General features: G+C 45.0%; 1 protein-coding gene across 1 annotated transcript; it reads right to left on the reverse strand.

Moving 5' to 3' along the window:
• Positions 1-9724: 9724 nt before the first annotated feature.
• LOC106817805 (xyloside xylosyltransferase 1-like) lies at positions 9725-13098 on the reverse strand. Its single transcript, XM_014822505.1, has 5 exons — positions 13034-13098; positions 11487-11612; positions 10936-11068; positions 10217-10441; positions 9725-10015 (listed from the first exon to the last, which is right to left on the reverse strand). Exons 1-5 carry the CDS (start codon positions 13096-13098, stop codon positions 9725-9727), a joined length of 840 nt encoding a protein of 279 aa, XP_014677991.1.
• Positions 13099-21466: the final 8368 nt, after the last annotated feature.

Here is a 21466-nt window from a genome sequence, read left to right on the forward strand (position 1 = left end):
TATATTATTTATTATTATTGTTTGTATTATTATTATTATTTATTATTGTTATTGTTATTGTTATTGTTAATTATTATTAATTATTATTATTATTATTATTATTATTAATTTATTATTATATTAAAAACTACTACTGATACTAATCATAGAAACACATACCGCAGATTATCCAGAGCAGAATGATTCTGTATATGAACGCCATCTTGGAGTAGTTAGTCAGTACCATGCGCAGCAGGTCATTGCGTCGATACGTCATCATGACGACAGTGAATCTATGTACGGCCGCCGGCTGCGTTCTCAGCGGCGACGCATCGACGGTCCGGTTACCGGGCTTTGCGTGGGTAGCTTTTATTGTACACACAAAACACACGTTGAACACTTCAAACATGTGTCATTTAGACGTGAATCCGTGGCTGGCTAACTGTCACATGTTTGACGTGTTCAACGTGGAAGGCAGGTGTCAGGTGGTTCATGTTTATATCTATATGCATTTTTATTTTAGTTGAATATATCCTAGGGGACTATGTACATATTATTGTTGTTTGAAGTTATTAAGTTTGCTGTGTTTTCGAGTTGATAGCATTCTCTAATTGTTCGCTGTTGCATAAACAAGTTCCTTTTATTTTTAATTCTTTTATTTCCAGATTACGTGTGTGTGTGTGTGTGCGTGCGTGCGTGTGTGATCTGGAAATAAAATTATATACATATATATAAATGTATACAAAACAAGTACAATGTACAATTTAGTTCTGATGAACACAAGTTGTTAAAAGTATTATATATGTATATTGTATCCTGTATATTGTACATTAAAATACGAAAGTTTATAAAATACTAATTACTTCATTTAAATGTTGCGTTTTGCTACAACAGAACCCCCCAGACGTATAGAACCTAGGATATAGGACTATAGGACCTAGTGGTTTTTTGCAGGAACTAGACAGTCAAACTTCATATTGCCATTGGGCCACTGTCATTGCCATATGGCAATATTGCCATATTGCCACTACACACATACACACACACGCACGCACGCACGCATGCGCGCGCACACACGTGCGTGCGCTGTATCGTGGTCCTAGTGTGTCGTTACACCTTTAATGCATGCCCATACTTTCTAACTGCCAAAATATCTGCAGGGGGACAAAAGAGAGATGGTTTAATTTTGCATCTGTTTTAATTACCTAGCTTCGGCTGCATATTCACAGAAAGCTAGCTTCAAGGCCATCTACCAATTTAATCAATACGTAAAACACGTGTATATTTTATTCCAGGCACTTTAATGGTTTAAAACCTACTTTTGATATTTTATGTATACGTGGAATATCTGAATTTACTGCCTTTTACATCCAGAATCGGTACAAACTGCAAAGTCATACTTACCGTAATATGTAACATTATACTCGGGACTATACAAAATCAGTATGTGTGCTACCCCAGCAGCAACAGAAAAGCTGCTGTAAACGTATACGGTAATACAGTAAACGTAATGTAATATCAAGAGCTAATAATACCTGTCTGTAATACACGCCCTGTGCACAAACAACAGGAATAATCCCTGCTTCATGTTGTTTGTGCACAGGGCGTGCGTGCGGTGTAATTGTGCGTTGCAAATGAGCATTTGACCGGCATTTACAGGTTATTATCGGCAATAATAGGCGAAATAGAGTAGAGAAACATTAAGACTTTGGTATTAAATACATTTCGTGTTTATTTACTTCGTTTTTTTATTGAGACGTTCTAAGTGCCTGTGGTGGGCTGATGTAATCACCCAGATGAGAGACCGGATACCAGAGAAGCGTCGCCTGAGAGGTGTTGAGCCTGCCCGCTGAGCGCGGATCTTGCGCGCAGTTTCGCGGCAAGGCGCACGCGACCGCGGGAACGTCCTACGAAGGTATCATGCGCTGGCAGCTATTGATCCGTGCGCCAAATCGAAAGGCCGGCGCACGGATCAATTGCTGCCAGCAAACAGTCTCGAATTTTAGCGGGTCTAATTCACTAGCAAACATATACACACGCCATCGCGCAGGTCTAATAGCGATGTTCCACGTGACGTCATAGATCAGGTCACGTGTATTTGTTATGTGTTGTGGTTGGCAGAAGCGAAGCGTGCTGCTTGACATTTACAGATGAATGACCACATGTTTTGATAGAAAGCGCTGTTTGTGTAGTGCACGTACACGTGCGTGCTGCGTGCGTGCGTGTGCATGTACACGTGCGTGCGTGCGTGCGTGTGCACGTACACGCACACGCACACACACACGCACACACACGCACACACACACACAAACGGCGCGAAAACAATACGTTCTGCTACACTACGTGCGGAGGATATAAACCATTACTGCGAAGCGTTTGCCTACATTTTTCCAAGAATTATTACTACAGGCAAACCCCGTTAGTAGGAAACTGACGGACCAAAAAAAAAAAAATGTATTACGCGGGTTTCGTATTAACCACTTCAACATATATTAGCCCCGAATTAACAAAGAAAAAAATATGGATTACAAGGTGTGTACAAGGTATTTTATATAGGTTTATATGTATAATTAAGAACTTTAGTAGCGTTAAATTGTTCACAAATAGATACAATTACTGCAAAGCCTAAACTTCTCATTCAATTACTACTATTCATTACTACAGTCGCACCCCGTTAGTACGAAACTGAAGGGCCAAAGAAAAATAATCGTATTAAGCGGGTTCCGTATATTATATTAGCCTTAATTTGAAGAGAAAAACAATGGATTAGAAGGTGTGTACAAAGTGTTTTATATAGAAATGAAAATACCAGGACAGAAAATTTTATTTTAGTAACAGGATCCTTGTATTATTGTCTTCGTATCAAGTCAATATTTTACTAAAAGATTACTAAGAATCGGGCCGGGATTTAGAAAAATCATCGTAGTCTCATCAGCGTAACGAGCGAATATGGCCGCCGGAGGCGGTTATTTCGCGAGTCCAATTAAATCGAAAACGAGTTTATTCAACTACAAAAACTCGTCTAGCGTTGGCTTAATTACGGAAGCCGCTTAGTGCCGGCGCGGTCGCGTTTATCGCAGCCGACGCCGTCACGTTTTTCGCAGCCGGCGCGGTCACCTTTTTCGCTAATTTAAAACATCTTTTCTTTTAAACCTTTCAAAAAAACAAGGCTAAAACACAGCACCGCGAGCGAGCGAAAACACGGAAGCGGCGGCGAGCGAGCAGAATCGGCGCGGTCGCCTTATTAGCAGCCGGCGCCGTCACCTTTTGCGTCGTAGCCGACGCGGTCACCTTTTTCGCACCGCGAGCGAGCGAAAACACGGCGGCGGCGGCGAGCGAGCAGAATCGGCGCGGTCGCTTTTTTCGTAGCCGGCGCCGTCACATTTTTGCGAGTAATGATGACGACGTCGACTAAAAATGACGACGACGTCGACGACGAAAAACGTAACCGTGCCGGCTACGACGCAAAAGGTGACGGCGCCGGCTGCTAATAAGGCGACCGCGCCGATTCTGCTCGCTCGCCGCCGCAACCGTGCCGCCGTGCTTCCGCTCGTTCGCGGTGCTGTGTTTTAGCCTTGTCAGGGTGAGTAATGATGACGGCATCGACTAAAAATGACGACGACGGCGACGACGAAAAAATGTGACGTCGCCGGTTGCGAAAAACGTGACCACGCCGATTCTGCTCGCTCGCCGCCGCCGCCGCCGCCGCCGTGTTTTCGCTCGCTCGCGGTGCGAAAAAGGTGACCGCGCAGGCTACGCAAAACGGCGCCGGCTGCGAAAAAAGGCGACCGCGCCGATTCTGCTCGCTCGCCGCCGCCACCGTCGTATTTTCGCTCGCTCGCGGTGCTGTTTTAGCCTTGTCCGGGCGAGTAATGATGACGACGTCGAGTAATGATAACGACGACGACAACGAAAAACGTGACGTCGCCGGCTACAAAAAACGTGACGGCGCCTGCTGCGAAAAACGTGACCGCGCCGGCACTAAGCGATTTTTACTTTACTTAAGCGAATCCGTACTTTCGCCATTTAATGCTTAAGTTAAACAGAAGAAATTCGTGGCACGCTAGGCGCCGAATATTTAAATGGCGAAAAGAATCATAAGACTTGCTCGCTTATATGAGAATCGGAATGTTCACGAGCGAATGTGCGCGTATATCGGCGCATGTCTCTCGTGGTCGACGATTTAAAGAAATAGACTGTCAATCTGTCTGGTGACTTCGTTAGTAAATTACTAGGAGTTATTTAACTAATAATGATGTGATGAGACAGGAGACCAGTCTAGGTCGCGATAAACCAGTTTTGTACTTTACTTACCTGGATATTTGCACCCCGTTTTAAGATAACATGCCGTACCGTACCCACCGTAGACTTTATAGAATCAGATGTCTCTCCTGACTCTTTCCATTCATCCCCTCTCTCTCTCTCTATCTTGCTCATTCCCTCTCTCTCTCTCTATCTTGCTCATTCCCTCTCTCTCTCTCTATCTTGCTCATTCCCTCTCTCTCTATCTATCTTGCTCATCCCCTCTCTCATTGACTGCGTCCATCTACACCGCTTCATCTATGTAACCCTCAGAGAATGATGATTCGGCGTGTGTATATTGTCAAGCCATGCGCATACATGCGCGCTTGACCTATGTGATAGTATCGTACCGCGAGTTAACACGTCGATGTATATCATATATATAAAGATTTTATATAGAGATATACAATATTCATGAGTGTATTTGATCAACCCATGATGTGGTGCAAGGCACCATTTAAACCCAACTTTATAATGCTAGCAAGACTAGTATAAAACCAGGAGTTTCAGCTCCAGGACACAAACTAAACTACCCCGTACTACCAAGTGATTACCTCGTCTGGCCCATCTCGGTATGTCGGTAATACTTAGAGCATCTAGTCTATAGCATCTATAGTATCTACGATTAAATTTTAAACCGATTGAGCTACTTGTATCTGGTTTTTCTGTCTACATAAAATTGTCTGCGTGTTACAATACGTACTATTTAGCCGTTACCTGTGGCGTCTTGCATACTACAATAATCGCGCCTCCCATATTGAGGAAACCATTGCTTCAGAAGGGTGCTTTATCTGATGAGGAAAAGGGAATCCATTCCTCGCGCATCCAGTGAAAAATGGTGCCATTTTGCGGTTCCCAGATAATTAAAACGGTCTAATCCCGCATCCCGAAAATAACCGAAAATATCCGAAAATATCCGTAAATCACAGATGCTAGTTGTACACAACAGCATATGCCGTAACTTGAACAGAAATGTCGCAAAATCATAACTAATGATAACTACGATGTGGCATTGCACGTCTGCAACGCTAATAAACTAGACAAGGCTATAAACATTATATTTAAGATTATATTAGAATTCGTGGTCTATCCCACGTCAATGCACATCCGAAACCAACTTATACGGCGTGGGCATGCATGCTAGCACGGGATAAAGCCGCGGTGCCGAGGGTGTGGCTCCCAGGGAGCTTGTTACGCAAATTATAGGTTCTAACATGAATGTGTGTACGTGCGTGCGGGCGTGCGTCTCTGTGTGTGTGTGAATGTATTTTATATCTATCTATAATGTATATAAATCTATGCGTGTCTTTACTCACAAACTGCGCATGCCCACAACAATGTGTTTCGCATGGATTTAACTGCATAATGAAAGTGTCAATGACACTATAGCTCACCTTGGATGTGATAGAAGAAGGAGATAATATTTAAAATTTGGTAAGTGTTTCATTTATGACGAACCAAAATGTGATCAAATGTCCTTATTCACTGTTTTAGACTATTAGAAATTTCACTGTTTTGTTTCAGGGTTAGTTTTGTTGCAAAAATAAATGTTTCAGATCTGAAAGTCTGAAATCTTGGTGAGATGGCGCTACGCCTAGATGATCGCCATTTTGGTTTTCGATTATCGTGCAAATAACATCAATAAAATATTCCAGTAAAATTACTGTAACGAAGAATCTAAAACACAATATTACACGTAGATATGATTAGGTAGGTAGGTAGGTAGGTAGGTAGGTAGGTAGGTAGGTAGGTAGGTACGTAGGTAGGTAAATTTAACAAAATCGAATGAATCTAGATGGCCATTTTCATTTTGCTAAAAAGTGGGCGTGGCTCGAAAGTAGGTCGACTGGCGTGCTCTAAAATAGGACGTTCAAATCTCTCCATAGACACTAGCTTCCTCCCCTGAACTCAAACTCCGCTCTACAGCTCACGTTCCCAAACTCGATCATCACAGACGCTGGTTGCGTTTCAGTGCTAAATAAAAGCACCAGCCGATGGCTCCTGTAAACGGTAGCGCACCGAGTTTTTCGCTACTGTTGCTACCATCTCAAACTACACGGCTACAACAATATTGTGGTCTGATGTTTGACCGAAATAAACGCGAATCTTTGCCACCATATAGTGTCTACACGCGAAGTTGCTACTTACGTCTTAGGTAGATCGATCACGTGCTTCTATAGATCATGGACTCTCGGCTATAAAACACTTATCGACGTCAGAGAGGAGGCGAAAGGGCAAGATTGAGAGAGACAGAGAGAGAGAGAGAGAGAGAGAGAGAGAGAGAGAGAGAGAGAGATGAATCTGCGGACACATCGCAGCATTTTTTCCATCTTCGCGCTAGCTCACTCAGCTGGAGACAAAACCGGAATGTTATTTTTATCTTGCACTTCACTCACTGTGCATTGTTGCTAAATTGTCTACCGGGATGCTCATGGACACACATTTCTAAAGCAGTTTGTGAGTTTCCTGTGAGATTATACGAATCAAATGACGAATGGCCGCCAGTCTGGCACCGAGCAGTGCGGTATTGCTCTTTCTCTCTGTCTGTACATGCGATGGTCATCGCGATGCTCCGAGGATTCCAAGCACCGCAGTGGGGTCTCCACTCTCGGGGTAACCATGCTCCCCGGAGCCGGTGGCGTACCCCAGACGTTAGGCTGCCGCTCGATGGTTCTGGTGCTGAAGGCTCGCGCCCTAGACACAGGCGTTCTTGGCAGAGGCATCTTAGAGTTACCAGAGCTCCACAGCAACCAATATCCGCGTTTTGTGCGTTGAGACGTGAGGTTTGGATAATATGTTGACGGGCAGGCCGACAAGTGTAAATTCAGTGACGACACGCCACACACACACGCTGCTCTGTTATCGATTAGTTGATCCTGGTCACGGCACCAGTGTAACGCTTGCCCCTGTGGCGTTGTGGTTGATCAGGCCGTGATCGTCCCACAAGGGCGACTCGTCGGGTCGTGCACCTCGACTGCCAGGCACATTCCGTTATGACCAACCAACGACAAACAGAGCAACAACACGGATATAAGCGATACTTGGCTATGTACAATAGCCTCTTTACTTGACGCCCTCAGCAATCAAAATACAACAGTCATCGTACATAATAGTTCAATGGTCATACGCTATACGAAGCTCGTGGTGCCGGTGGTCCTGAGCGTCTTGACTCTTCCTCCCTCTCTGGCTGACTATTGCTGAGTCTGGCGCGAGTGCAGCGGCAGGTGACTCTGACAGCGACTCAGTCGCTGAGTCGAGTGCTTGACAACTGTCATATGTCACCTTATATACCCGTTAGCCGTGGTATATCACGTGGCATAGAGGACACACAAAACGTGCACGTGCTCACGACGACGGAAGCTCAAGGATGACTTGGTGAATCAAGGAGGATTCGATGAAGCTGAAGCTGCATCTCCACGTCAGCAATGATGCCTACTGACGTGCCGAGGTTGCGTCAAGCTTTACGCGCACACAGTAGTATATCGTATATGTATAATTACATCCCTCAAAATATATCAAGAAGCCAAAATCGTTACAGTAGACACTGGTGACAGAAATAACCGTGTCAGGGCCGTCATCTAAGTCATTTTGAATGGGGAAGGTGGTAAATGCATATGCAATTAGTATTCCGGTTTTTGCCTAGCCCCGGATTGCTGACGATTTTGATCTTGCCCGCCGGGTGTAACTACGTGGTTGTCTGAGGTCGATATTTGAAATCGGTAATTGATCAAAAAAGGGTGCCGCGAGCACGTATTATCGGATATGTGAATCTATTACACCAAAAGCGCAGCATTCGTTTGCTCTGCTCGTCCTATAGGGGGCATACAACAGTAACCTTCCGCAAATTGTTCACCAATGTTGCACTATTTCGTCTCTGGAAAAGACCTTCTTTTGATTTTTTGGGGGATAAAAATCGCCAGTAGAATGCACTAATTTGCATTATGCACGCAAGATAGATGACTCAGGGATGTGTTGGAAGCGGAATTAAGACCCAGCAATGTCAAGATCACGCTGCGCAGACGTGGCAACGGTGCGAAATCCCCGATTACATTTGGTGTCACATTTTTTAGACATATATATGCGCTTCAGAGACAGAATACTTGACATGACACTTGTCCCAACCTAGAAGTGAACGCTACTTAAACGATAACGTGGGCATCTCGCTCGGGGTTCCCTATCGCGCTCTTCTCCCTAAATAGCTCCCGCCATATTGCTGTCTCTCTCGCTTTCCTTCTTCCTCTCCTTTCTTTTTCCCTTACTACGTGAGCTTTTCCGACAAGGAGGTAAGTATATCTTTGGCATGCTATGTATGCGGGCTCTGCACAATCTTACCGCGGCTATGTGAGATAGATTCCATCGCGTATTTATCCTCCGCACAAAGTGTAGCGGAGGGTATTGTTTTTGGCTCGTTTGTATGTGACAGTGTGCATAAAATTCATCGCGTATTTGTTGGTAAGCGCACATTCCACATCTGTCGTTGACACACCTGTGCTGACATTGACGTTAGTTTATTAATTCGACAGCTATCGTTTCTGAGATGCTAAATACTTTCAGACGGTTATGTTTCGAATGGAACGATATTTGTCTACGCGACCAAGTGCAGTAATAGCACCTTGTATCCGCGTGGTACCGAATGCAACGTGTGCACGAGAATATAAGATGGGAAAATCTGCATCATATTTATTCTTTTATTCTTCGTTTAATTCACAAACATACATTTATTATTCGCGCGATGACGAATCCCTAAATGTAACGCCACGAGCACAATATATAAAGTGCACTAACGCTCGCAAAATTCAACATACAACACAAAACACAAATCGGAATCTTGCTCTTTTACTCGCTGGCTGGAGTATCATGCCACAGGCAGAGCGAAGGACTACAGTTCTAGAGCTGCATACCAGCCTGCTCACACTGCATCTATATATATGAACACTGCGTGCGAGTGTTGAATGCATATAGATGTAGCGTGAGCGGGTGGACATGATACTGTATCCAATGATTTTAGCGAGCCTTTTTTACGTCAGGCAATCCTAATGGGTAGAAATAAGTAAATAAATATTAAGGGATTCAACCCATTGCTAGCAGTCCCCGAATGGCATACACTCCGAATGTTCTTATATCATAAATGCTCTTAATTGAAACGCGTTAGGGGCTTGAAACAACAACAAAGTTTCGCGTTGCAACGTGGACATTTATTAAACTCATTTATAGCTACGGAGCGCCATTTACAATATTATCTTTTAAATGCGTACTATATATTTTGTCCTTGTTTTTCCAAATGGAGTGCAACTAAAATTGCTCACAACTTTCCTAAGTTTCTCCTTAATTAATAATCATATACAAAGCATAATATCAATCTGCCAAATACAATGCACGTCGTTGCGATTAAACTAGAATTGCGGCAAGAGCCGCACGACACAACATGCACATATGCGCTCGGTTACAACTCAGCTTCGGGTGGAAATAGCGTGTGACAGTTGCCGTGGTACAAGTTCACCGCTCCGTCACATCGGTTGAACAGTCCGAATAAAGCCGAGGGCATGGTGATGGAGCGCGCATACTTGCGGCACAGCTGCCGATTCCACGTGCACGGCAGCGTGTGAAACAGTTCGGGATACTCCATGCCCAATATCGTCACCACTTCTTGGTCGCCGAGATGCGATTTTGTGAAATAGTACTTTCGCATTAAATATCTCAGATTTCTCTCGGCTACCGCCGCCTGGATATATCTCTAGATTTCGACATGTGGGTCGAGAGTTTGATGAGGTAGAGGGCCGCCATTTGTAACCCGGTTTTGCCCAGGCTGCGGCATGCCCGCCTGTCGTCACCAACACGCCTCGTGCTATCGCAACCTTGATACATATACAGCGAGTTGTTGCTCTTGAGCCAAGCGCGAATATTGTCTCCTCTTTGAATGCATCAAAACTCCCGCCAAAGTTTTCGGAATGCGGTCATTAATCTCAGGTCGGCATCCACCTTTGATGTCATGCGACTCGACTTCGACAAGGTCAATGACCTTGTGAAGGGCGAACGGAATGAAGTAAAATATGTCGTTGAAGAGATTGTATTTCTTTCGGTAACTTTTAAACAACTGCTGAATAGGCCATACGTCGTGTCCTACTTTCGCGACGACCGATTCGACTTCGTATGTCTGCACCTGGTAACGGACCGTGAAAATATTCAGTGTATTATCATTTTCTAATTTCAAATTTATAAAGTTCGAACTTTTAATTGCCAATATCCAATTTCAAATTTCTAATGTTTAATTTTTAATTTCGAATTTCGAATATCTAATGTATAATTTCTAATGTATAATTTTTCATTTTTTATTTCTTATTTCTTATTTCTTTTTGCTAATTTCTAATTTTTAATTTCTAATCTTTAATTTCTAATTTCAAACTTCCAATTTCTAATTTCTAATTTCTAACTTTTAACTTCTAATTTCTTACTTTTACTTTCTCATTTCGAATTTTTTACTTTCTAAATTCCATTGTTCTACCTCCCCACATTGGTTGCGAATGTTGCGAACGCTAACACGTTTTGACATGTGAGCCGGTATCTGCAGACGTCGCACAGGTTAGGAATGCATGATGCAATTAGGAACACATAGACAATCTCATCTAGCGCAGGTATCTTCCGTGTTTTTAATACCTGTATAACTAGATCCTCGCTGTGCGGAATTGTATCGAACACGTTTTCCAGGATGTCGGCTGCGATCCGGGTGCTGTTCGCGTCGCCCAGGAAATGGTACTTGATCCGACCAGTTGCATGCTTCACCATGGACCTGCGCAAGAAAATGCGGCGAGTTTGACCCGTGAGTGATGGCGTGGTTAGGGAAAATGCGAGACTGTTGTATATAGGCGTCCACGAGGGTTCTCGTATCACTTGTGTTTGGCTCGATTTAGAAGCCAGGTGCATTTTTACGGTCGCAAACGCTGCTACCGACAATGGGAGGCATTTCTTGGTAACAGCAAACACGAGTTTGAAAGCTCTCACCACGACTGGACACTAATATTTTGTTAATACCATGAAATAAAATCGAATTAGTTCTCGTACTGCAACTGGAAAGTCGAGATACCAACGCGAAACATATCGATACACCTTCGCATGAGATCGGTAAAACGACATTTAAAATTAAAAAGCATGCTTTTATAACGCACGCGATGCGATAACACGACAAATTATTGTAACAGGGAACAAACCTAATGTTGGCTCGAAGTTGCTGTTGAAGCAGGTCATTCTTCTCAGCTTTAGCAAAGAACATGAGGATGTGAACTGTTTCCGGCTGTCCGACAGGTTTTCTGCTCTGCTTCTGCTCTTGCAGAATACTGCAGTAGAGTATGATGGCGAGGGCACTTACCCATAGCAAGATACGTACTCTTCTGCGACATACTGTAATAAAAAATGATTCTCTCCGTTACCGCACCATTAATATTACCGTAAAACAATCACCGTAAACCAGTTACTCTCAATCTCTTACTCTTATTCCGTACAGACTTCAAATTTGATCCTACATCAAACTAGTCCGGGCCAGGCGAGCGCCAAACATTTGCAGTGTGTACACGCTATCCCGGACAAAATAGGTTGATAGTCCGGACAGTTAGCCTCATGAATACTATTACTATTACTATTACTATTACTATTACTATTACTATTACTATTACTATTACTATTACTATTACTATTACTATTACTATTACTATTACTATTACTATTACGATTACGATTACTATACCTACCACCTAGTGTGCAATGCATGGCAGACCTACCCAGAGATAGAGTTACCACAAATCAGCCACCATTCACTAAAGTGGGTGTTGTCTATTTCGGCCCACTCAATGTGAAGAGAGCTAGGAAAACCGAGGTGAAGAGATATGAGTGCCTATTCACGTGCCTAGCCACTCGATCAGTGCACCTTGAGGTTGCTTGCAGCCTTGAACCTGATTCGTTCATCAACGCACTACAACGATTTATTGCACGACGAGGGAACCCAAAGACCATCAGATCCGATATGGAACCAACTTCGTTGAGGCTAAGCGGGAGTTACATGAAGCCATAAAAAAGTGGAATCAGCAGAAGATAGCCAACTATCTACTACAACAAAACGTACAGTGGATATTCAACCCACCAGCAGCCTCCCATATGGGTGGAGTATGGGAAAGGCAAATCAGAACCGTCCGAGCTGTCCTCTCGGGCATCGTCAGCCAGCAAACCATCGACGACGAGAGACTATCAACTTTATTCTGCATAGTTGAAGGCATTGTCAATGGTAGACCACTAACCGAAAGCTCTCAGACGAACCCTAACGGACCCGGTCCACCTTTAACACCGAACCAACCTGCTGACTGCCTGAGATCTGGGGACAGACTTAACACCCGGAAGGTACTGTCAGCAGAAAGACTTTATAGACAGAGATGGCCGCCAAGTCCAGTACTTTAGCGAGTATTTAATGGACGCAGGTGGTGATATAAGCATGGAATCTGCCCACCTACGAGAGAGGCAGAAGTGGACTGAAGCGCGAGAGGAACCTTCCAGAAGGGGAGACTTGGGCATTTTCGTTGCAATGAGACTATCCCACGTTACCAGTGGCCTTTGGGGCTTAATCACCCAAACTGGACCCTCCGTTAATGGATTTGTCAGTGCTGCTGCTGCAAGTCACTAGGACACAGAACGGACTATACACGAGACCTAGTGCGCACAGCTGTGCCTACTTGAAGCGGAGTAGATGTTATTTAAGCGACATACGCACTGGAAGAGGATGACCTTTAGCTGCTGCCCATTGGACTGTATAAACGAGTTGCTGTTGGCTTCCATTTACTTAGCGGAAATGACCCCCCCCCGGCCCGGGGGCCCACCCCCGCTGCCCCCTCGACTCCAGCCTCCTCGGCAAAGAGTCCGCACCGCTGTCTCCCAGGCTCCACTCTCGCCGCTACGCCCGGTTACCGCGCCGCCACTGCACCTTCTTATTACTCGCCCACAGCACGCGCTCCTCTGATACGCGCTCCACGCCTCTGCCTCACAGCGGATGTGACGCGCGCTGCCTCACCTTATCGCCATTGATGGCCAAACAGGGCCCCAAAACCCCTGCATGCCCAGCGCACCCCCCCCCCATCTCTCCGCACAGCTCACGCATACCACCTGCATCCTCCCCTTAGTCCCACTCATCTCCTCTCCCCCATGGATACGCCGGCACTCAGCCTGAGCCCTATTCGCGCCCCCCCCCCACCTTAACATTCGCCCCACCCAGCTGCCCCCGCCCCCAGAGCGCCCATCTCCACACCACCTCCCGCTCACCACCCGCTCGCATCCCTGCGCGCCGCGATCTGTTGCCCCACAAACTTTCAAATGAAAAATAAGAAAAACGCGACTTATTCGTCATATATTCTCAAATTAGCTATCAGAAAAAACTCTTGATCAATACTTAAGCAGCTCTCTGTACAATATGGGATATGGTTATAGGAGATCATGTCTTGGACAGCTAACGGAACGCAGAAATACCACGAAAGAAATAATTTTTTACGTGACCGTCACGACGTCCCACGTGCTCACGCCCTAGCCTCCGCGCGCCCCCCTACTTCCTACCAATTCTATACATCACCACTTCGTTCGTCTACCCCATTCGTATGAAACACACACCAAGAAGGCCTAAGCATGATCGAACACATGACTCTGCACAACATGCACTGCCACACCACTGCAAACGCATATATATCTATCCTATATACGCCCCTCAAGATATATAAATTTATTTATTTATAACCGGCATACTACCGGTACTAGCTCTCATCACCCCATACCATAGGCTACACTCAATCACTACACTCTACGTCCTACTATAATACCCTCACTCAGACATATTATCTTCACTCTGCCAACAGGCTGCCCCCCACCCCCCACCCGCTCGCTAGCCCCCCCATAACTTCACATATCACTCACCTACGTCTACCCCCCCCCCCCACCCCGGTCCCCACCTCCCCACGTACCCTTCAGGCCCTCCATTCACCCCCATATCACTACTATCATCACCCCTGAATCGATGCAGCCCCATGAAAGATTAGCACCGCCACTTGATAAAACGCTTCTATCTGGGACAGACTATTATTCAGGCTCTTAACGGTACAATATAGCCACTACTGTCTAGACACTACATTATATAGGCCTACATATTAGCATATATCGATACTAGCAATAAATATAGCACTCCATAATGCCATTATATAAATGATCTACACCTACTACTCGCCTCATAGCATATACCCAGAAGACACAACCAGCCGCACACGCGCCATATCTGGCCCAACTAATCGCGCTTCAATCCTTGGCCAACCAATACGGCATAACTATTCGGCCGCATCTGCCAATATGCGGCCCTGACCCCGGCTTTAGCACTTTTGCGCCCCGACATTGGGTTAAACTGGGCTCCAGGTTGGCAGGAAGTAATGGCATCGGCGGCTAAATGATTACACTTTCCTTGATATCGAGTGTTGTGGCTGGGCCATCTTTGAATGGAAAAGATTGTACTTATTAATTATTCTGAGCGTTTCAAATAAAAATTGTATTAAAATGTCCTCGAAAATGCATAATTTAAACATTTGAGCCTAAACATTGCATCGTCCCGCCGGCCAACACAGACGTCGGCCTTGGCGATGGCACGCGATACCTCCCGGCTCCGCACTGCGTGTAGCAGGCGTGACCATTTCTCTTCTGGAGCGTATGTGCAATGTGGTAACCAGGCCACGCTGGGCAAACACCGCCTGACGGTACGCGGGGGGGGGGGGGGGGGGTGTCCGCCACGCCGGCCGTTCCCACTCGTCGCACGGCAAGCCAGGCAGCGCGGAACACGCGACCGCACTCGTAGGCGTGCTCCTCGGCCGAGCCATGCGCGGACTCGAGCGATCTCGGAGCAGCCACGCGATGGAGACGACCCAGCACATTCCGCGCGCGTATCGCCACGAGCGTGGTTTCAGCTGCGGCGCCGCGACGCCAGACGACCTGTGCGTTCGTGCTCGCAGCAACGTCGATCGGCTGGAGACGGAAAGCGCGCCGAGCTTGCCGACGATCACTGATGACCAAGCTCGCTGCCTCACTCAGCATCCAAGAATCGTCAGGACGATGCCTGCTGCCTGCTGCCTTCCCTGACCCACCTACCTGCGTCTTTCACCGCTGCGGCCTCGTTTGCTTCGCAACGGCCAACGGACCGGACGCCATTTGCGGCAGAATCTTCTCAAGTCGTATCCGGGGCGTGGTTTCGGGCGGCCGAGGGTTTGAACTCTTTCTAATCNAGAGAGCGAAGGAACGCAGACTACGACAAAGACCCGCTACTACGGCTAGAGTCTGATGTCCCTCAGCGTACTGCCGAACGTACCCTGCGGTACGGCTTCGCACGTAACGCAAACGTACCCTGGTAACTATCTGATATGCCGTTAGAGTTTAGGTAGCGGTCACAGGCACTTTAAACGCTTTCAATAAAATATAAAGCCCTAGATAAATGACGAAATCTAATACTAGTAGTACAAAATTCTTAATGTTTCTATACTCTCTTTCACCTATTATTGCCGACAGTTCTGTCAATGCCCGTGCTAAATGCTTATATATGCCACACACACTACCGCCGCCGGCTCACGTGTCGCCACAGTGACTCTTAATAATATACCGTCGTCGTTGCGGCGTCGCCTAACGCTGCGAGCTGCCGCGGAGCGCATTTTTCTCGTAAAGGGGCAGGAGGGGGATTCCAAAATTTTCGCTCCCGTATTGTTGTTCACCAGGGCGCTTTATGAAAGCGACGCCGCCACGCGAGCATCCTCGCCCGCTCCGTGTATTTTTTTTCGCTGGTGTGTGTGTGTGAGTGTGTGTGTGAATGTGTGTGTGTGTGTGTGTGTCGTGCTGTGGTGTGTGTGTTGGGCTGTGTGTAGTGGTGTTGTGTGTGTGTGTGTGCTTGCTGTGTGTGCTGTGTGTGTGTGTTGTGTGTGTGTGTTTGTGTGTGGCTGTCTGGGTGCCACGTGTGTCTGTGTCCGTGTGTGTGCGTGCGGTGCGTGACTGCGTGTTTTCGTTAGCAAGTTCTAGGCGTCGTTTGTCGAAATCCTCGTGTCTGCTCCAGTTAACACTCTCATCACTCTCTCACTCAGCTCGTCTCTCTCTCTCTCTCTCTCTCCTCTCTCCTCTCTCTCTCTCTCGTCTCTTCTTGCTCCCTCTCTCTGTCACTCGCGTCTCGTCGCTCTTCTCACCTAACTACTCGCTATCTTTTTTCATTTCTTTCTCTCTCTCGCGTTTCCCCGTCTAAATCTCGCTATCCCTTGTCTTGTGACTCTTTCCGCTCCCCATTATCTCTCTCTCTCTCTTCTTCTCTGCGCACTTTCACTTACTCGCGCTCACTATCATTCTCTCTCTACTAATCCATCCATTCATCCATTCATCTATACATACATCCATACGCTCTCTCCCTCCCTCTCTCTCTCTCTCTCTCTCTCTCTCTCTCTCTCTCTTCTCTCTCTCTCTGCGCTCTCGCTAGGCGAAATCTACACTATGTTTACCATGGCGTCGAGCGCTTCCACGCTCTTATACCAATCGCGCGACGGCCAGTTTTAAGGACTGTGTGACGAGATAGCAGTCTGTTATTCCGGCGAACTATGTTATTTCGTCATGCCACAGCCATGATCTGCAATGTGGATTGCTACCGGAATGCGCGGGAGAAATGATGGCGCAATTTATTAGTCTGCGAGCCACAACTCACCGCCTTCTCCTGTCAAACATGTGCAGCATCAGATGCGAAAGCGAAAGACGCGAAGAAAATGAAGCAAGAAAGTAAGGAAAAAAAAGAAGGCAGCAAAGGAAACAAAATGAGAAAGAAGGAAAATGAAGAATGAAAGAAGTAAAGAAGCGCATCAGAGTAGGAAATGGCAGTAGAAAAATCGCGTGAACGAGAAAAAAAATCGTTACGAGAGCTGCGTAGTCTCTCGTATACTTCTCTAGCGCTTCTACAATTATAACTGGGGGGGGGCAACAGAGCGAAACGTAAGAATAATCGGGAAAGCTGTTTAAAAATGCGTACATGCTTTCATGCTAACATAAGTCATTATCGCCACTCTATTAACAAAACAATAAAAGGCGACCAAACTAAGCACGACGTTAACACTATAAGTATAATTAAATTATAACTTAAAATATATATTTAGTAAACATTAATGAGAAAGCGAGCAAACAATTCATGACAACTGACAATTTTAACTAGTGTGTTAGAGTTCACCAGCACACGCCACGTGATGTTAGAGAATTTGGAGAAAACACTAGCCAGAATTAACTGGCGCCAGTGAGTTCTCATATCATATAGGGGCCAAACTAAGAGAACGCGAAAAGCACACAACTACCGCGCAGCTGCATATATACCACACCCTGCGTAAAACAATCGCCCGAAAATTCGTAGTTCTCTTTCTTTTTATTCTTCGCTTTTCTCTATTGCAAATACGTGAGCTTTTCCGACAAGGAGGTATGTATATCTCAGGCATGCTATGTATGTGGGCTCTGCACAATCTTACCGCGGCTATGTGAGATAGATTCCATGGCGTATTAATTTTATCCTCCGCACGAAGTGTAGCGGAGGGTATTGTTTTTGGCTCGTTTGTATGTGTGCATAGAATTCATCGCGTATTTGTTGGTAAGCGCACATTCCACATCTGTCGTTGACACACCTGCGCTGACATTGAAAGCACAATCATGACGTTAGTTTATTAATTCGACAGCCCTCGTTTCTGAGATTCTAAATACTTTCAGACAGTATTGTTTCGACTGGAACGATATTTGTCTACGCGACCAAGGGCAGTAATAGCACCCTGTATCCGCGTGGTACCGAATGCAACGTGTGCACGAGAATATAAGATGGGAAAATCTGCATCATATTTATTCTTTTATTCTTCGTTCAACTCACAAACATACATTTATTATTCGCGCGATGACGAATCCCCTATGTAACGCCACGAGCACAATATATAAAGAGCACTTATACAAATACAATATACACAAAATACAACATATACAACACGATTAAACCGGAATCTTGCTCTTTTACTCGCTGGCTGCTGTATCCTGCCACAGGCAGAGCGAAGGACTATAGTTTTAGAGCTGCATACCAGCCTGCTCACACTGCATCAAGAGCTAATAAATACCGAATAGCAATAAATAGCTATACCGAATAGGTATTTATTAGCTCACACTGCATCTATATATATATGAACACTGCGTGCGGGTGTTGAATACATATAGATGTAGCGTGAGCGGGTGGACATGATACTGCATCCAGTGATTTTAGCGAACTTTCTTTACGTCTGGCAATCCTAATGGGTAGAGATAAGTAAATAACTATTAAGGGATTCAACCCATTGCTAGCAGTCCCCGAATGGCATACACTCCGAATGTTCTTTTATCATAAATGCTCTTAATTGAATAGCGTTAGGGGCTTGAAACAGCAACGAAGTTTCGCGTTGCAACGTGGACATTTATTAAGCTCATCTATAGCTACGGAGCGCCATTTACAATATTATCTTTTAAATGCGGACTATATATTTTGTAAACTGTTTTCCCAAATGGAGTGCAACTAAAGTTGCTCACAACTTTCCTATAAGTTTCTCCCTTTCACTGCTGAATACTTTTTTACATGTTCGCCCCTGTGTGCTGAATACTTTTTTGCAACGAAGCAAATTTCATGTATATGCATTTAAAAAAATCATATCAAATAAACCGCTTAATATATCAGCCTAATTTTATAATTAATTATACTTGAGGTGTCCTTCTTTCTATTTCTGCAAAAAAGTGGTCTGAATTTTTTTTGGGGGGGAGGAAAGGTTTGTCATTATAATATATGACTTTTTTCAAACAACTAGTCAACAACCAAATTCCGCTGTGTGAATTATTGAAATTTATTCCAATTTAAAAGTTTGTTCCACAGTAATAGTTGAAGATCTCACTCTTGAATTATTATAAGATTTATTATAATAAAATACAAACTATAGTGCCGCAAATAAAGTGCAAAACTTACTACAGAGTACACTCAGTACAGTATAATTATTATGCTTGCTCCTCCACCGCCCGTAGCTATGCTTAAAAAAATCTAAAAATTCTCAGAAGATGGAGCGACAGTGTCATACGATCGATTGTGTACTGTATGCGTTTGCATTGGAACGCTACCGGCCCATTGTTGTGACCATGGCTACAACCCGGCGTCAGCCGGGTCCCGCGCATATCAAGTCATGCACGATGTCCCGGCCACGGCCGGGACCCGCAGTGAAAGGGTTTTAATTAATAATCATATACAAAGCATAATATCAATCTGCCAAATACAATACACGTCGTTGCTATTAAACTAGAATTGCGGAGCCGCACGACACAACATGCACATACGCGCTCGGTTACAACTCAGCTTCATTCCTTCGATCGGCCTCCTTCACCATCCATTGAAGGTTTTGCGTTTTGAAGCCAGGGGTTTGTTTGACGTTGTTCTTGTACAGGCGCAGTGTACTGTCACTCGGTAACACCAAAAACCCTGACTCCCTTAAGTCTCGGTATGCCTGTGGGGACCGTACCCACATAGACAAGCAAATACTGATAACAGCTGGGTCCCACTTGCGTTGACAGACATTTTCAGTATTGAAATTGTTCAACTGACTTTGCAAAAGTGTCTTAAATCCATCTGTGCAGTTTGGCGCCACTTCCTTTAGGATTTCAAAGAGGTCCTCGTGGCTTTTCTTGCTCAAGTCTAAAGATGGTTTTAATTCTGTATCATCATTAACCAAATTATTGTTTTCTTTGTTTGTTGACAACATTTTATAGCGATTGATGCTGTCCCTACATTTCCTGCATAGTCCGATACTCCTACTTGTGAATGGCAACACCAGCTCACATTTGCGAGATTTTATTCTTTTCGAACTGGATTCACCAAACGTTGTACTCCACACTTGCTGAATCAAAGTCTTCCCAGAAATTTCTTCCTGGTAGTCGATTCCCTTACAGAAAACCATGTTTTGTATTGCATTGAGTAGTCCATTTACGTTGCCTTGATTGAGGACAAATTTTTCACTCATCCCCAAGTCCTGCGCTGCTACCTTCACACCATCCACAAACAATGTCAATATTGTCTCCTCAATTTTCATATTGACACACAATGTTTTGCCATCAATAACATGATTAGTTCGGACGTTTATACTGGTGGCAGTATCAGTACCAGATCCTTGCAAAACTACAACATCGCAGTAATACGGGTACTCCACCTCACCAGGCTGAAAGGTCTCTTTCTCCTCCATACACTCTATTCCATACAGCTTGGATCTATGGCCTTGGTCCCTCGTGACAGCTGGGAACAGTTTCGATAGGTTCTCGCTGAAGCAGGTCTCTGTAGCTGGTACCAATATTTTGTGTATCTCGCAGTATATTGAGTATTTTTCATACATATGACTGAACTTGACACTGGTTGTGTGGTCTGTGGCCTCACGGATATGGCACATGAGCCTGAAAAATAAAACATAAATTTTGTCAGATGACCAGTTAAACAACTTTCCCACCATGGATCACAGCGCATCAATAGTCGCATTGATTACTTTCTAATAATATTTGAGTTTTTTTTAAATTACAGGAAGATAGCCGAAGGATTGAAGAGTGATGGGGGGAGAAGAGTGGCGGTTACGAGTAGTACTGGAATGGCGAGCCTGTTACTCAACGATGCAACAACACTGCACCACTGGGTGGGATTACAAGATGGACGTTACGAAAACGAGGAATTGCTGGATCTCATTCAGCATGACCGGCATTGGTCTGGATGTGCCGATCGCATTAAAAACACAGATGTCCTCATTCTAGACGAAATCTCGATGATATCCAGGCGGATCTTCGAACAGACTGAGTATATCTGTAGGAATATAAGGGATGAAAACAAGTTCTTTGGGGGACTCCAGTTGATAGGGGGTGGTGACTACATGCAGTTGCCGCCTGTGCCATCGAGAATTTATGGTGACTTTGGGGAGTACTCTTTTTCATCGAAAAACTTTGCGAAGTGTTTCCCGCACCATGTGAATTTGAATGAAGTTGTTCGACAGGATGAACCTGCACTGGTTCTAGCTGTTCAAGAGGTCTGTTGTGGATCTCCCTCTCTGGAAACTATTGATTTACTGAAATCATTGCAGAGACCGATACACGGTCC

This window comes from Priapulus caudatus, unplaced genomic scaffold, assembly GCF_000485595.1.
Source record: "Priapulus caudatus unplaced genomic scaffold, Priapulus_caudatus-5.0.1 Scaffold1873, whole genome shotgun sequence".
Taxonomy (NCBI): Eukaryota; Metazoa; Priapulida; class Priapulimorpha; order Priapulimorphida; family Priapulidae; genus Priapulus; species Priapulus caudatus.